Consider the following 16,083-nt stretch of genomic DNA (forward strand, 5'->3'; position numbering starts at 1 on the left):
ATCTCCCCTCCAAACCTTGATGCGCAGTTCCCTCTGCTGAGAACCCTCGTCCCCTCTCCCCCACATGGGGGTGTCCTGAGGCCCCAGGATCTCTATATAAACAATACTTGCTCCGGGCAGCACTCCCAGACTGGCAACGCCGCATAGGCGCCCCGCACCTCCATAGTAGGTGCCCTCCCTGAGAGAGTACTCGCTCTGGGCATCAGAGCCGCCTGGTCCCAAGTCCGTCTCTCCCACTGCACAGTTGGCAACCTGAGGGCACACGTTAGCTCAGCCCTGTTCTTCTCCACTGAACCGCAGCTCCTAGAAGGGTGCCTGCCGTGTAGGCACCTCTGACTCAACGGCGACTGACAAATGCAGGAAGGAAGGAAGGAAATAACTCAGAGACAATCTCTGGAGGGAAAGAGAGAGATCATCTCCTCGGAAACTAGCAAATTAACTGAGCCAGGAGAATCGCCAACGTACATGTCAGTAGCTGACCCCTTTGGAGGGATGGCAGTTAATTAAGCATTTTCCTATTCACCTCAAGTTCTGGTCAACAAACCACGTGAAATCCAAACTGAAACAAAAAAGTTGTCCAAAGAGACCAAAATCTACTAACATTATCACATACCTGGCACATTTGTTACCACCTCAGTCTCCAGACATTTTTCTAGAAAGATGACACAACATATAGAGGAACGCGACCTCTCTAAGCATCCGTTTCCTCGCTGAACGGAGGCAGAGGACAGGTGCAGAAACAACGGTCCAGAAGGAGGCACGAAAAGGTCACGCATCTCCTTCCAGACGGTCTGCTCCCCAAAACACCTTTTCACCTGTATCTCAAATGCAGTCCCGCCCTAGTTCCCTGTCTTAGGGCCACCACAATGAGTGACTGCCTATGTGGGGGCTCACAACACACACTCAGCAATGTGTGTTTCGAAACGTATCCATGAATCCCGAGTGGTCAGAAAAGGCATCAGACATCTGATGGGTCAAGAGAAGACGCTGGAGTAGGTGGTACCAGGATTCCACCCAGCTCTCAGTGTGTGTGTGTGTGTGTGTGTGTGTGTGTGTGTACACGTCATTCAAAGTCTTTTCGAACACAAGCAGAGGGCAAATCAGGCCTACTGCCCAGTAAGGCAGTCTGTATAAAACAAGAAATGTTAACAAAAACTGAAAACAAGACTCAACGGCACGCTTCCGTTTCTTCAGGCTAGAGATGCACCCCAGCCGTGAGATGAATCTTTACTAGGTCAGTGATAAAGGCGGAAGCCCAGTGAAAATTTTATCACCTGGTACAAACACTGTCGGAGGATGACACATTTAGAGTCTGCAGAACTGCTGTGCCCGTTGGCACGTAAGCAGCAGACCTTGGCAGGTTACACAAACTACAGCCTTTCAACCTGGAAGTACTAATGCAATGCTGCTTATGCCACAATTATCAACACTTTGTCCTTGCGAAGCACTTCCATCCAATCCTTCATTTCCAGGGACTTAGATTCTTCACTCTGAAGGCCCACTTCACGTTAATCCCACCTTTAAGCGCTTTCCCATAAATCAGGAGATCAAAGAGAGAAATGTGCAGACAAATGTTTTAGAGCCCTTGACAGCACCTGGTCCCCGCTGGTTAGATGAAAAGTGCGAAATGGAGATTTTAGGTTCTGTTCAACTGGAGGTGACATGGTTGAAGGGGCAGGAATCCCACAGAAGTGGATTTGTGTTAAATCACTTTTTTTTTCAACCTTTCATTGCCCCACCCCACCCCCCACATTTCAAGTGCCTCTTGGTCCCAGCTCAGCTGCACCCTGAGCCCGATTCCGGAGCTGAAACTTTCAGGGCCTACGAATCCCCCAATTGTCTACGCTCTACGCACAGGTTATTTCTGAATGGTCCCTTATTTGGAGAAAGCCTGGGAGAGTATTTACATCTTTCTACTTTCCATACCGTTTGCATCTTTTCATAATTAGCACATAATGTTATTACAAAAGTAACAAAGGTCCTAAAGTTCAAAGGTCCTAACTAAGACTCTAAGCCAGGGGCCCACAAACTATGACCCACAGGCAAGTGCAGACACAGCTTGTTTTTGCCCATGAGCTAAGGAAGGTTTCCACTCATTTTTTAAAATTGAGATAAAACTCACATAAAAAATTATTTTAAAGTGTATGATTCCGTTGCATTTCATATATTCACAACCATAAACTCTATCTAGTTCTATTTTCGTCACCCCCAAAGGAAAGCCCGTACCCCCTAAGAAGTCACTCCCCACCCCTTCCCCCAGCCCATGGCAACCGCTAAGCTGTTTTCTGCGTCTGTGGATTTGCCTCTTCTGGGTACTTCACACAAAGAGAACCCTAAGGTCCATGTCCTCCTGGGTCTGGCTTCTGTCATTGACAGAACGTTCTCATGGTTCATCCATGTTGTTGTGTGTCGGTGCCTCGCTCATTTTCAGGGCGGAATAATATTCCGCTGTATGGACACGTCTCATTGTGTTCATGCCATCATCCACTATTAAACTGTGTCCCTCTTTTGGGTACTGTGAATAGTACCGCAATAAGCATCCAAGTACCAATGTCTGTTTGCAGGCTCTTTGGGGTATAGACCTAGGAGTGGAATTGCTGGGTCACATGGTATTTCTCTGATCAACTTTTTGAGGAAATGCCAGTTTTCCAGCTGTTACATTTTTTAATGGTTCCATTTTTTTAATGGTTATATACATACCTACATAGGACCCTCAATTTTGCCTCCTGGTCTGTAAAGCCTAAAGAATTTGTTACTGGACCTCAACAGAAACAAGACCTTTCTACTAAGCAGAAATGTGCTACTATTCCTTTTAGATGTTCAACGCTTTACAAAGTACTTCCACACATATGAGTATGATCGACTTTGATTTCACTGACTTTCCATCAGCACGTTCGGGGGCAGGAATGAACTGCAGCAAGACCATCCTTTTAGATGACCAGCGGCCCTGCCAGCTGTTCAGAGCCACACTGGGGTCCCTCAACGGCCAACAGCTGGAGCCAGGACTCACCCCACTCCCTTCTCAAACCCCGTTCTCCTCTCTCTCCTGCTGGTCCAGCCTCTGCAGTCAACTACGCAAACGACTGCACTAAGGAAACACGTTGTTGGAACATGACATTAAAAGGGGACTTGAGAAGTAGTCTTGTATCAGTATTAAAAGGAAGGGGAATTGGGGGGAGGGGTCCTAGGGGCAGTAAAGTAAAAGAAATGCTGGTGATGCCAGGTGATCTGAGGCCCGCGTGAACGACGGTGTGTGGCTGAACCACCTGGCCCACCAGTGTCACCAAATGCGTGTGCAGCATGGGACTGACCAGGCAGCCGCTAGGTCAGGACAGAGCCCCTTTTTAGGGAGCCTCCCACAGTCAGGGGTGGGGAGCTTTAAGGCCGCTGAACCCAATCACCCACTGGATTCCTGAGCTGACTCCACCACACGTCCTGGGAGGGTCACCCATCCAGGGAGGTGACTCCCCAGCAATGGAACTCCTGACACTTTGCTGAGACGGAATCTCTCCGTCCCATCTCCTTCATCCAACAAGGCAGGCCAGGGAGTAGAGAAGAGAACACAACCCAGCCCTGTCCTCAGGGCCCTCTGCCCAGTGGGGACGTGCGTAAGGAGTGCACCCCCCCCGCCCCCGCACCCTGAGACTGGCGTGCAGGTGTGTCATGGATTTGCACAGAGCAGCATGCAGAAGGTCCCCTCATTCGGCCTAGGTGAGTCAAGAAAGGTTTACAAGTTGAGCTGAGCCCGGCAAAGTTAGACGGGGGGCAGGTAAATAAAGGCTGTTTCCAGGCAGACAGAAAAGCATATGCCAAGGCCTTCCAGAACCCACGGGGGTGAGTGCCTCAGAGCCCGGCTATGAAAATGCCACCCAACATCACTGAGCTCAGCTGCACTGAGTCCCTTCCCTCGTGCACGTGGGAGGCCCCATCCCCACCTCGCCCTCCCCTTGGCTTCTCCAACTCCCCCCAAAAAACCAATCTGAGGAAACTTGGCAGCCTGGCCATCGTGCCTGGAGGACCACGACGCATTCCTGCCTTTGAAAAATGGGCACAGAACACACATGATGTTAGAAGGACTTGAAAATAAATCTTGTGAAGTTAATAGAAGCACAGCAATTTGGAAGAAAAATCATCACATTTCCCTCCCGCTAAATCATTATTTGCCCCTGGTAAAGTCTATTATGTTAAAGAAAATAAGTTATTATTTTAGAAAGGAAAAAAAAGCAGGCTTGATAAGTGCCTTTGTGCCAGCAAATAAAACTCTGAGAGTGAATGCTTGGCTTCCTGGATTTCTGCCGGTGTCACAGCAGCCTGAATGGGATTCCTCAGACAACACATCGGGTGGGGATGGCCCATAATTCTCCTGGTCCTCTCTGCATCCTTCCTAGGACCTAACCTCAAAAGTGCCATCTGTCTCAGAAAGGAGAAGAAGCACAGCCAGAAACACAGCTGGCTCCTGACCCTCCCCAGGCAGCCAAGACACTGACCCAGAACCCCCCCACCCCACCCCGCCCCCAGGCTTCCTTGCTGCCTCCTCCCAAGCCTCTTGCTCAAACACATCCGTCAAAAATCAAGTCCTGCAGGTTTCTAGTAGGAAGACTCTGCTTCGAGTAATAAGGCCGCAGCTCTGCCAGTACAAGGCTGGGAGTGTCGAGGGCGACCTTGGTGCCTCTCCCAGCACTTCAGGTCAGTGGTTCCCCACGGGAGCCCTCTTGCCCCCAGGGACATGCGGCACGGTCTGGAGCTATTTGGGGTGTTTGCAACTGAGGGGAGGGGGTTGCTGTTGGGATCCAGTGCACAGGGGCCAGGGCTGCTGCTATGCACCCCACAATTCACTGGACAGCTCTGCACCACAGAAAGGTACCCAATCCAGAATGTCAATAGGAAGCAGATCAGACCCTGCCGCCCATGCCGACCTGGCCACCACAGTCCTGGCTATGACCGGGCAGCCTCCACTAGAAGTAACTTCTTGGTAGCGAAGTCCCTGAATATTCGCAGGGACAATGCCCTGGGCCTCAGACAGGTCACTTCCCGGGCAGTGCCAGCTACCACTGGGCAGAGCTGGGCCCTTCATCCACATTCAGGGCCAGCTGCTCCAGGGCCCTTCTATGCCCACTGAACAGCGCATCCCCGGGCCACACAGCTCCATCAGCCCAGTCCGCCTGAGGGCATTCTGGTTAAAGAAATGAAGAAGGGGACCCACAGCACTGAGTTCTGGGGAGCCCCTGGTCTCCTCAACCCTGACTCCCTCCTGTCCCTGGGCCATGCTTGGCCCCTCCCCTGCTCTCTCTACTCCTCTCCCCTCTCTGTCCCCTCTTCTGCCTCTTCCAGGCCCTGGGGACTCAGGGCCATTCTTTCTGAGCCCTCAGCCCTTACACACACTTGTCCCCGCAGCCCAGACTCACAAAACAGGGGCAGTCTCTTCCAGAAGGGGTCAGGGAGCCCACGCCTGCTATGCAGGGGAGGTGGAAGGAGGCACAAACCCTAACAAGCAAAGGCAGGAGGGAGGAAATCAAAGAGCGGGACCTGGGACCAGCCAGGCGAACAGGAGCAGAGCAGGAACTGAGACCAGGAAGGCCATTGTAAAGGGTTGCCAATCCCGTCAGCCACCGTCTGAGAACTCAGATCAAAACCTAACAGTTTAGCCATGAAAAAAAACCAAATAGACAAACAGATCCACACCCCCTGCAAACTGCAGACTCTGAGAGCAAACACGAGCCTCCGTGGAGATAAGGCTAATTATAGGTCATGGCCCTCACGCTGTGGACGCGCCACGATCTGACTGCCGGGTGCTGCCCACCGCTGGGCGCGTGACCCGCCTGCACAGCTACCAACTTTCTCTCCACACTGTGACAAACCTGAATTCTGAAAGACCACGAGCCCCAAGAACTGCAGATAACAGATTGCTGACCTTGTACCAGAATATAAGCCCCATGAGAGTGGTTCTGGATCCCCAGTGTCTAAAGGAAAAACTGGGAGCAAACTGGAAGACAGGGAGGGGGAGGGGAATGGGAGGGGTTCTCTGAAGGCAGTTTTCTGTTGTCTCTCATTTCTCTGCTGCTTATGACAGTTGCGTGTGTCCCTCAGGCTGGGACACACGTACCACCTTCGTCACCATTCATCTCTACTGGTGGTTCAGCTGCCCAGGTCAGTTGCTTATGCAGAATTCTCATCCGCTCACAGTATTAATCAATTACTAGACAACTTGCCTAGTGACAAATAAAATAAAAATTGCAAAACCTTAGGAAAAGTAATGCTCATGAGTGCACGCTGTCCCTTTCCAATTCAAAAGTGATTCAAAGCATCACCATAAGTGACATGGTTTTTCCCTAACAAGTTAACATCGACAACCTAAGTCAACATTAATGAGGTCACGTTGGGCAGTGCTGTCTCCTTCCGCAAGCTGGTCCACGCATACGATCCCGCCAGCTACTCCAGGCACAGTGTCCCCTCTCCCAGGTGAAGGGCCTGAGGCCCGGAGGGCATAAGAGGTGGCAGTAAGTGTCACACTCGGGCCTGGACACCAGGCCAGCCTGTAGTACACAACCTTCTGCAACCCAAAGCATTCAACAGATACAGGGAAGAGGTCTGGAGGTGCCATGAACATTTTAGGATGACAGAGTCAGAAGTGCCAGACAAACACGAAGATGAGTCATTTAGAAAGCAGTTTCCTTACACTCACCGCTGCCCCCAGGAGCACCCCTGTGGGTTAGGTACACGGAGAAGAACATGTGAAGCCATAGGACCTAAGTAGCAGAATACGCACAAGCTAAGGCAGGAGAGAGGAAAAAGAGCCGCGTCTGTCCTCAGCCACATCGTGTCATGACTTCGCAGGACTCTGGACACCTGCTCTGCCAAGTGAGTCTCAGGGACAACCAAGTGTGAGAACTTGCAGTCCCTCCCTGCGCTCAGAGCCTATGGCACTAAGGGTCCCTCGTTACTCTCCTGATCAGTGGGAAGTGAGATGACTGAGCACGTGGAGGAGACGCACAGCCTCCTTCCGGTCTGTGCTGCGCACACCAGGCGCCCCCTCCGAGCCCCGTGTGCCATTAGGTCCGGCCAGGCAACAAGCTCCGGGCAAAGGAATGTGAGCAGACGGGTACCACCTCCCAGCCAAGCCTGATGCAGACAGGAAATCACCACACGTAGGTGTGCATATGCAAGTGGGCCTAACGCATCCAAGGACGTTAAACAAAATCACTCAGGACACATGTACATTTGAGATCACGCTCCTGAGGAAAAGCAGCAGCAAATGGCAACTGTACCAACCAACGGCACCAGGAGAAAGAAAGACCCGAGTGACATTTCTGATGAGAGGCTTGATTGTCCACGGAAGCTTCAGAGATCTGCCTTCACCTGGCCCTGCCAGGACGCTGACCTCAGAGGGACGGACATTAAGTTCAGGGAAGCCACTAAACATCTCTGCCACCGTCAACCCTAGCCTCACAGCAGCAGGGCTGCCAAGCGATGGGGCTGGGGGGCTGCTGCAACCCAGGAGTCAGATGGGGGCTGGGAGAGCTTGCGGGTTAGAGAGTCAGTCTGGGGCAGCACGAGTCTTCTTACAATCAGTAAAGAATGAAACGAACAACGTTTATGAAGCACAGACGGGGGCCAGCTGGGTGCTGGGTGACCTCCCTTTTTCCCCAGAACTGCCCAACACGGTGAGTTACCACCAGTCTTACAAAGGAGAAGCCTAAGGGAAACAAGTCACCCAGGGTCACCTGGCTAGTAGGAGATGGAGCTGAAATTCGAAGAGGGACCTACAGGCGCCCAAACCTGTGGCCTTCTGGCACAAAGCACATGCTGAGAGAAAACACCCTTTTCCCCCCAAGGCACCACGATGAAAATTTAACAAGCTCTCAGACACCTGTCCAGGATGAAACCATCTGCCTTTTGACCTTCAGCACCCCACCTGCATGCACGTCAGTAGATGACTGCAGAACACCCTGCTGCCAACTGGGTGCTTCTCGGTGATCAGGAAGGACCCATCATCCATTTGTCACAAGCCAACACCCTCCCCTGCCCCATTAGCTACTGAAATTACGGCGCTCCCATGACTGCCCAGGGCCACTGCGAGCTGTGCGTGGTGTCACCGGGTTGGAGGTGCCAACCTCACAGTCTACAGAGTGCAGGGCGACCCCTGGAGTTGTGTGCTGGGCCGACAGCGAGTGTGCAATGTCAGCACCAAAGGCCTCCTGCCATCACCGGGGGGCTGGGGTTCCAGGACCAGAGTGAGCCTGGCCACTCCACTCACACTCAAAAACACAAACGCAGAGAAACTGGAAACCAACCCTTGCAGGATGTCTTAGTCTCCCAGGAGCCAACTGAGGGGGGGGCGGGGCAGCTGAAAAGACCGCCCCTGGGGAGGGGCCTTCCCCTGGAGAGCTCGCAAGGTGAGTGACCACTTAAAAAACAGCACAGCTTCCCTGTCTCCAGCTACCTGCTGGTGTTGTCCTGTCACTGTCTGATTACGATGATTGCCCAGGTTTCAACACACAAACCAATGAGAGTCCTTAAGTCAGATTCCATGAGCCTTGTGAAGGGAGGGAGGCTTACACTGTCAGCGGCCACCTCTCACTGCCCAGGTGTCCCCAAGCACTGGGGACGAGCAACCTCACAAAAAAAATATCACCCAGCTGGGGCCATGGAAGAAAGTGAAAATTCAGAGGAAAAGTCTCATGTCCAGAGAATCATAATGTTGTGGGCTAACTTGGGGGCCCCCCTCCCCCAATTCAAACAATGAAGTTCTAACCCAGTACCTCAGAATGTGACAGTATTTGGAGAAAGGGTCCTCAGTGAAGTGATTAGGGTAAACTGAGGTCATGAGGGTGGGCTCCCCTCATCCAGTGTGAGTGATAGGTAGGTAGGTAGGTAGATAGATAGAAATGAGCAGAAAGAGGAACTTAGTCCCAGTTAGAAGGCGCCTGGCAACCGCCCTGCGGGATTCCAGGTTTACACATCCCCCTAGGGGATGTGATTACGCCCCTACATCAGAGAAAAGCCCTGCTCAATACCGGAGAAGGCAGGACTAGGCACCGCAGGGGGAGAAGGAGAGAGAAGAGAAGGGAGAGAGCGAGGCAATTCTACCCAAAGGCTGCTTCGCTCCCTCGGGTCCGCCCAACTCAAGGATGGGCTGTAATCAGGAAAATGAACATCCAACCCACAATGACACACTGCTGCTGAAACAGACAGCAGGGCAATGACAACGAATGCTGGCGAGGTCACAGAGAAGCCGATCACACATACACGGCTGCTGGGAACGTGAAACGGCACAGCCACTCTGGAAAAGTTTGGCAGTTTCTTAAAAAGCTCAAGTTGTAGGCAACGACCATACAACTCAGCAGTTCCACTCATGGGCATTGATCCCAGCAAATGAAGGCTTCACAGTCACACAAACACCTGTACACGGATGTTCACAGCAGCTGACTGTATGGATATCACACCCCGGTTCTGAGAGAATACTGTGTTGCACAAGACATAACCTTGGGGAAACGGGCAATGGGCACATGGAATCTCTCTCTAGTATTTCTTACAAGTCCACGCATCTATACTTATCTGAAAATACAAAGTTTAATGAAAAAGAGAAAGGAGAGGGAAGGAAGGAGGAAAGAGGGAAGGAAAGGAGGGAGGAAGGGACGGAGGGAAGGAGGAAGGAAGGAAGGAAGGAAGGAAGGAAGGAAGGAAGGAAGGAAGGAAGGAAGGAAAGAAGGAAGGAAGGAAGGAAGGAAGGAAGGAGTGTGCACACGCCCGTGGGTACTGTGACTCTCTGATGGACCCTGCGAAAGACTAAGGACGGCCTTTTTCTCTCTCCTGGTTTTTACTCCCTGAATCGTCAGTGGTCACAGAAAACAAGAGAAAGAACTACTCTCACACCCTAAGACAATCCTGCTAAGATGTCTGATATTCTAGGCAAACACTGGCACAACAATAAATTTAAAATGTATATAATATTTCCAAAGTAAAACCAGGTTTGTAGAAATATAACATGCCCTAATTTGGTTTTCCTGCAACTCCAGTGAAGGAAAATGTCTGCATTTCTATTTACTTACGATCCAATCTAATTTTCTTCCCTGACGTTGCAACTTGCTTGCTACTCTGGGTAACAAAAGAGATCTCTCTGCAACTCCCACACTCCCAAATTTATTTGGATATGACACTATTCCTAGCACGTATCACTCAGAGCTAATCTGAGCACACAGAAGTCATGCTCCCCACACCCAGCAAATGTCACTTCCCCCCAGTCCAGGGGCAGAAGACACCATTAAGATCAGCTTTTGAAGAAAAGCTTTCCTTCCACAACCATGACTGTTAAGTCCAAGCAGAAATGACTTGCTGCGACCTTGGCAAACTGGGCTTTAGTAAATAGAGTTGCTAAAGCAACACCCCGAGAGCGTGGCTTCTCAGCAGCGCCCCGCGCTCTGCCCTGCACTGTCTCAATGAACCCTCACTGGCCTCTGCAGTGGGCAGGCTTAGCTCCGCGTTCCAGAGGAGGAAACTGAGGCCAAGAAAGCGTGAGTCATTTGCTCAAGGGTCAGTTAATGAATGAGACGGAAAGGGGTCTACTGTGCCAACTCCATCTCCTGTTCCAGAGCTCTGCGTGGATGTGGCCAGAGTGCAGCGACACTTGGGTCCCCTAGGGCTCAGACAGTGTCCTAACAACACTCAGCGCTAGAAAAAGAAACTTCCTGTCCCCCGAGCTGCTCTCCACACAGCCGGTTAGTTCTCCATCGCTGCCCTAACAGACTAGCACACCCTGAGCAGCTCCAAACCGCCCACATTTACGATCTCACAGTGCTCCGGGTCAGACAGCCAGTGGCTCTGGGTCTCAAAGTCAAGGTGTCAGCAGGCTGGGCTGCTACCGAAGCTCTGGGATGAACGGCTCCCAGGCTCATCCGGGGTGTTGGCAGAATCCAGCTGTGACTGTACCACTGAGGCGCCTGATTGCTAGCTGGCGGTCACTGGAGGCTGTCTTAGCCCCTGGGGCCTCTCCGTGGTCCTTGCAAGTGGGCCCTAAACCTCAGGGCCACCAGCGCTGTGACTCTGCTCCTGAGTCCCTCTTCGGTGACCAGCCAGACAGTCCTCTGCTTTCTGGGCCCGTGTGGATAATGCAGGATCATCTCTCCATCCCAGGTTCGTGACCTTAATCACATCTCAAAGGCCCTCTGCCATGTCATATGTCATTTTCAACGGTTCTGGGGACTAGGGTACGGACGAGTGTGGGGGTGGGGGGCATTACGCTGCCTGGAACACCAGCCTCAGGTGTGACTGGAGAACATGCTGCACGCAGCTTTCTACCTAATCTTAGGGCCAGGATCTATATGAACACCAACGTCATTGGTGTTGGGACAGGCGACTCTGCCTAGCTGGGGAGGCGGGGGGGGGCGGAGGGGTGCTGATGGAAAAAGTTCATCCGCCCCAACCTCTTGGTGTGATGGCTAGGTCTAAGTTCATGCTTACGTTAGTAAGCCAGATCTGTAAACACTGACCCTGCAAACTCAAGTCCAAGGGGGTAAATTAAAAGGCTGCCAAATTTAATGGGAAACCCCCACGGGAATGATTGGGGGTAGGGGGAACCAGCATTTCCTGCCCTTGCTGTTTACGCCTTTCCCGATTTTACAAAATAAATAAATAACTGAAGTGTGTCATTTACAGACAATGCTTCTAACAGCGTCCAAGTACTCGCAAACAATGAGCTGTGATTCATGTTTCCAAATGAGATGGAGTTTTATCATTTTCTTTCCCCTCGTGATTCATTCATCGGCCAAGCCAGTGGCCAGAGTGGATGCAGCTCTGCTCTTAGGCGCTTAAAAAACAGTGGTTGGGAAGGGGGATCTCCAGTAATTTTCCCTCAGGCTGAAACGGCCAGTCAGCTAATGGGACTGAACCCCTGCATCCCACACTTACACCTCCCATTCAGCACCCTTGAGACCCAGCAGAAGCCTCGCAGTGCAAAGTCCACAACAAGCCCGCATCCTGCCATCCTCTGCCCCAAACCGGAGTTCCAGGCCTGTGGCCCCTCCTAGCAGGGGGTTCTAGGTATTTAAAGCTGCTTGGGATGCTGAGGGAGTTGTGCTGTCTCGTCACTTCCACGCAGTTCAGCGGTCTCATCCCCACCTGCAAAAACTAAGCACAACAGCCTGCTCTCTCGTCTACCTGGCAGCCATTCACACCCTTCCTAGAATTGCCTGGAAAAACCTTCCTGGACACTTTTCTTTGGAAACTTGCCAACATGGAGTTTTCTTAAGACCAAAGCTGTGATGTTAAAGTCACCGCAATGAGTGCTAGCAGAGCTTCTGGAAGGCATGTGACTTAACACGGAGGAGCACAGTTGTGTTCTAGCCCACAGCCACCTCCCCCAGGAGGACACCCTGCTTTCTCCATCTGCAAACCTTCCCCTTGGTCTTCTCTGGACATGACAGTCAAGCCATTCTACAGCTGTCCACACGTGCAGCATCCTCAGTGACACCCCGCAGGCCACCCTGAGAGCTAAGGAAGGGTATCAAGGTGTCTGATAGCGCGGCACCACAAAGAGAAGTCCCTCCCCACGCACCCCTCCCCGTCCATCTCCTCCTCAGTCTCTCTGGAGGAGGAGTGTCTGTACCCAGCTGTCCTCATAGACATCTCTGCAGGCTCACCACACTCTGCAGGTCATAGAGAGTCCTGGGGGCTGGAGCCACCCCCAAGACTTCTTAAAAGTCAGAGGGCCAAGACGGAAGCAGACCAGCGGTGGGCATGGGCAAGACACCCCTGGAGCAGGGAGGGCACTGCAGAGACAGGAGGTCAAGACCCCTAGGAGGACAGCCTGGCAGGGAGGGGAGGCCAAGGTCACAAAAGGCTTTACAAGTCAAGCAGAGTCTGCCGGGCTGAGGCTGGTGGTCAGAGTTCTTGGGGTTGCCCAATCCGAGAAAAGCGAGGCTGAAAACCAACTGGGAAGACCCAGGGTGGGGAAGGCAGGCACCGCCAGACTGGAGATGGGGTGGGCAAGACAGAGAAGGCAGGAACCCAGGGGCCTTGGCATGCCGGAAATGCCCTGAGGAGGAGAGCAGGCCAGGCAGGGCTGGGGGTCCCTCCTACCACTAAGGACAGTCTGCCTCTGGAATGTGTACTGGGGTCTGAAATGTAAACTTGCAACCGGACACCCCCTACTCCCCTCAGGAAACGACAAAGAGCAGTGGAGCCGCCAAAACAGGTCCCGCCCTCCCCAACAAGCTCTCCCTGGGCCCGGGACACCAGAGCGCTCTGCCGTGCCTCTGCCAGGGTCCGCACAGTCCAGGGGAGGGCCCCCAAGTGGCGGGCAGCCCATAGGCCGCCAGGTCGCACATGCCACTTCCCACTGGCGGAGAGCACAATTCTTCTCTTTGATCACTGCAACTTGAAACTGTCCTCCCGGAGCCCGAGACCCTGAACACAACTTCATCTAAAAGCAGAAAGGCGGGCGAAACAATGACCCGGGCTTCCCGGCCGGGCCCAGCACAACTGCAGGCTTGGCCAGGGGCAGAACGGGACCTACGATTTAGGGGCAACCCGGGCGGCTGGAAGGCTTCATCACCTGGGTGCCCGCCCGAGAACTGGACGTTGGAGGGGCCACCCGGGAAGTGACACAACCTGACCCCGTCCCCGCGTGTCCCCAGCCCGGCTCGCGCGTGCTCTCGCGGGGACAGGGGGACAGCGTGCGCCCGGGATCCCAGTGGGGAGTGCCTGGCGAGGGGGTGCGCTCCGGCCCGGGAGGCGCGAGAGGGTGGACCGGGCGGAGAGCCTGTTCCCGGCCGCGGCAGCCACTCTGCATCCCGCCCGCGCCGCCCGCGTCGCAGCCACAGGCTCCCGGCGCCCCTGCCCGCCGCCCGCGCCCCGCCGAGTCCCGCCGCGCGGTAGCGCCGCGCCCGGGGAAGTTGGAGCGAGTGGCCGGGCAGGCCCGGCACGAGGGCGGCGCGCTGCTCACCCACGCCGTATTTCTCCTCCCGCTTGGTGGGCACCCAGCGCGTCATGGCGCCGCACGGGCCCCGCGCCCCAGGCCGCCGGGACGGCCGCCGCTGCTGGTCGGGCAGGAAACTCCGCGCCTAGTCCGCCATTTTCCATTCCTTTCGAGCCGCGACAGGATGGGGAGGAAAAAGTTTGCGGCGGAGGCGGTGTCATGTGGGACGGGGCGGGCGGAGCGTCGCGGGCCGGATGGGAAAGGCCGGGAACGGGCGAGAGGCGGGACGGCCGGGCTGCGCTCCCGCCCCCGCGCTCAGACCCAGCCGGGGTCCCCGCGACCGCTGCTGACCGGGGACCTCGGTACCACTCCCCCTCCCAGGGGACTCAGCTCTGTCATCGCGCACCCCCACGCTGTCCCCCACACTCATGGCTCACGGACACCCCCAGAGGAGCATCCCAGCAGGGCCGCCCCTTTTCATTATCAGTGGAGTTTCCGTGACTTAGTGAGTCCTCCTGAAGACTGGATGTCGTACACGAGAGCGGTGCGCCCTGGCGGAGGTGGGAGGGGGGATTCTATGGGATTTAGGAAGCGTGTGGTTTGCTCAGCTCTGGGGTGTTTGCTCAGACAGGCGCCTGGTGATGTAAGGTCCCCGACTAGATCCGCATTGGTGGAGAGTCCTGGAGCGGAGCAAACCCGGGAGGAGCCTTCCAGAGCACATGGTTCATTCATTCATTTGATAAACATTAACTGAGCACCTACCCAGTGCCAGACTATGCCACGATCACGAAGTTAGCCAGGTTAGCAGGTGGGGAGGTGATGGTCAGGTAACAACAGATGGATAGGCTGGCTCTTGGTACTTGGGCAGGACACCCAGGTGGGTGAGAGGAGATGCTTCCGTGCTTGTCAGGAAGTGCTGTACAGGGACATGGCCCCTGGCTGGAGTGTTTAATAAGTGGTTACCCAAAGAGGCCGAAGGAGAGGCAGGCAAAGCCCAGCTACAGCAGGAGACCTCAGCCTCCTTGGGTTAACCTTCTGCTAGTTCAGTAGGACTCAAGATCTGTGAGGTGGGGGAAGAGAGGAAGTGGGAGAGATGCTGGCTGGGAAAGGAAGCCTCAGGCCAGGCCTCGGGCGGGCATGCATGGCCTCCTGGGAATTTGGTCTTCACCCTTGTAGGTAAGTTCTCAGACTTTCATGTTTTTCACACCAGGAAAAATTGGGGCTTCAGATTTCTCTAAGGAAAAACTTAAAACAACATACATACCTATTTATTTTTACCCTAATTTCAGAAAAGAACTGAGAGGTTAAAGGAAATAGCCTCAGAATGAAGGCAGCCCATTAAATTTGGTTTCATAGAATATTAACTGACTGTCCTTTTTCCTCTCATGCCCCCGAGAACCAGTGACAACGGCAGTCGGCCTGGGATCCTTCAAGGATTGGAGGAAGGAAGGTAACAGGATGGAAGGCTCCATGGGATAGGGCTGCTGCTAGGTGGCAGAGCTGGGGAGGGGTCGGTGTGGCCTGGGAAAGGCCAAGTGGGCCACCACTGTGCTGAAGGGAATGCCGTCGCTTGGATAACCTGGGACTTGACAGTCGGTGATAAATCAAGCGCAGATTCATAGAAAGTTACAGGCCTTGTTTTACTGATAAGGAACTTAAGTGCCACGGAGGGAAGGGCCTGGGCTCTGATCACACACACTTAAAACCCTCTGTGGAAATTAGAAACCTCAGGGGCTCAGGCCTGAACCATGGCCTGGTGATTCTGACCCGGTGAAGGAGAAGCTACTGTGAATATGCTGTGCAGGAGAAGCACAGTGCCCCGAGACAAAGGACATGGTGGCCTGACCTACTCTAGGCCAGGGGGCATCCCTGAGGAAACAAGGTCAACCCTGGCTTTAAGGAGAAGCAGGAACCAGCGAGGTGAACTGCTGAGGGAACAGCATATGCAAAGGCCCTGGGGTAGGAGAAACACACACCTTCAAGGAATCATATGGCTGAAGCATAGGGAACAACAGGAAAGGGGCACAAAATGAGCCTGCAGCAGAAGGGCCTTCGAGGCCTTGCTAGGAACTCAGATTCTCCAAAGAAAACCTGGAAAACGAATTTGGATTGTACTTACCATCTTTTCTGCCCAATTTCAATTCGGCGGGTGTGGCTCTGTTGCCCAAAAA

At 53.6% G+C, this 16,083-nt stretch overlaps 1 protein-coding gene across 2 annotated transcripts in view; it reads right to left on the bottom strand.

Moving 5' to 3' along the window:
* DOCK1 (dedicator of cytokinesis 1) overlaps positions 1-14,125 on the bottom strand; it is a 444,845-nt gene extending 430,720 nt beyond the window's left edge. For both annotated transcript variants that reach the window (XM_019728239.2, XM_019728238.2), the window contains exon 1: positions 13,940-14,125. In XM_019728239.2, coding sequence (XP_019583798.2) covers positions 13,940-13,985 — 46 coding nt within the window. In that variant the 5' untranslated portion in view covers positions 13,986-14,125. The remainder of the gene's footprint in view (positions 1-13,939) is intronic.
* Between the last annotated feature and the right edge of the window lie 1,958 nt (positions 14,126-16,083).

This window comes from Rhinolophus sinicus, linkage group LG07, assembly GCF_036562045.2.
Source record: "Rhinolophus sinicus isolate RSC01 linkage group LG07, ASM3656204v1, whole genome shotgun sequence".
NCBI lineage: Eukaryota > Metazoa > Chordata > Mammalia > Chiroptera > Rhinolophidae > Rhinolophus > Rhinolophus sinicus.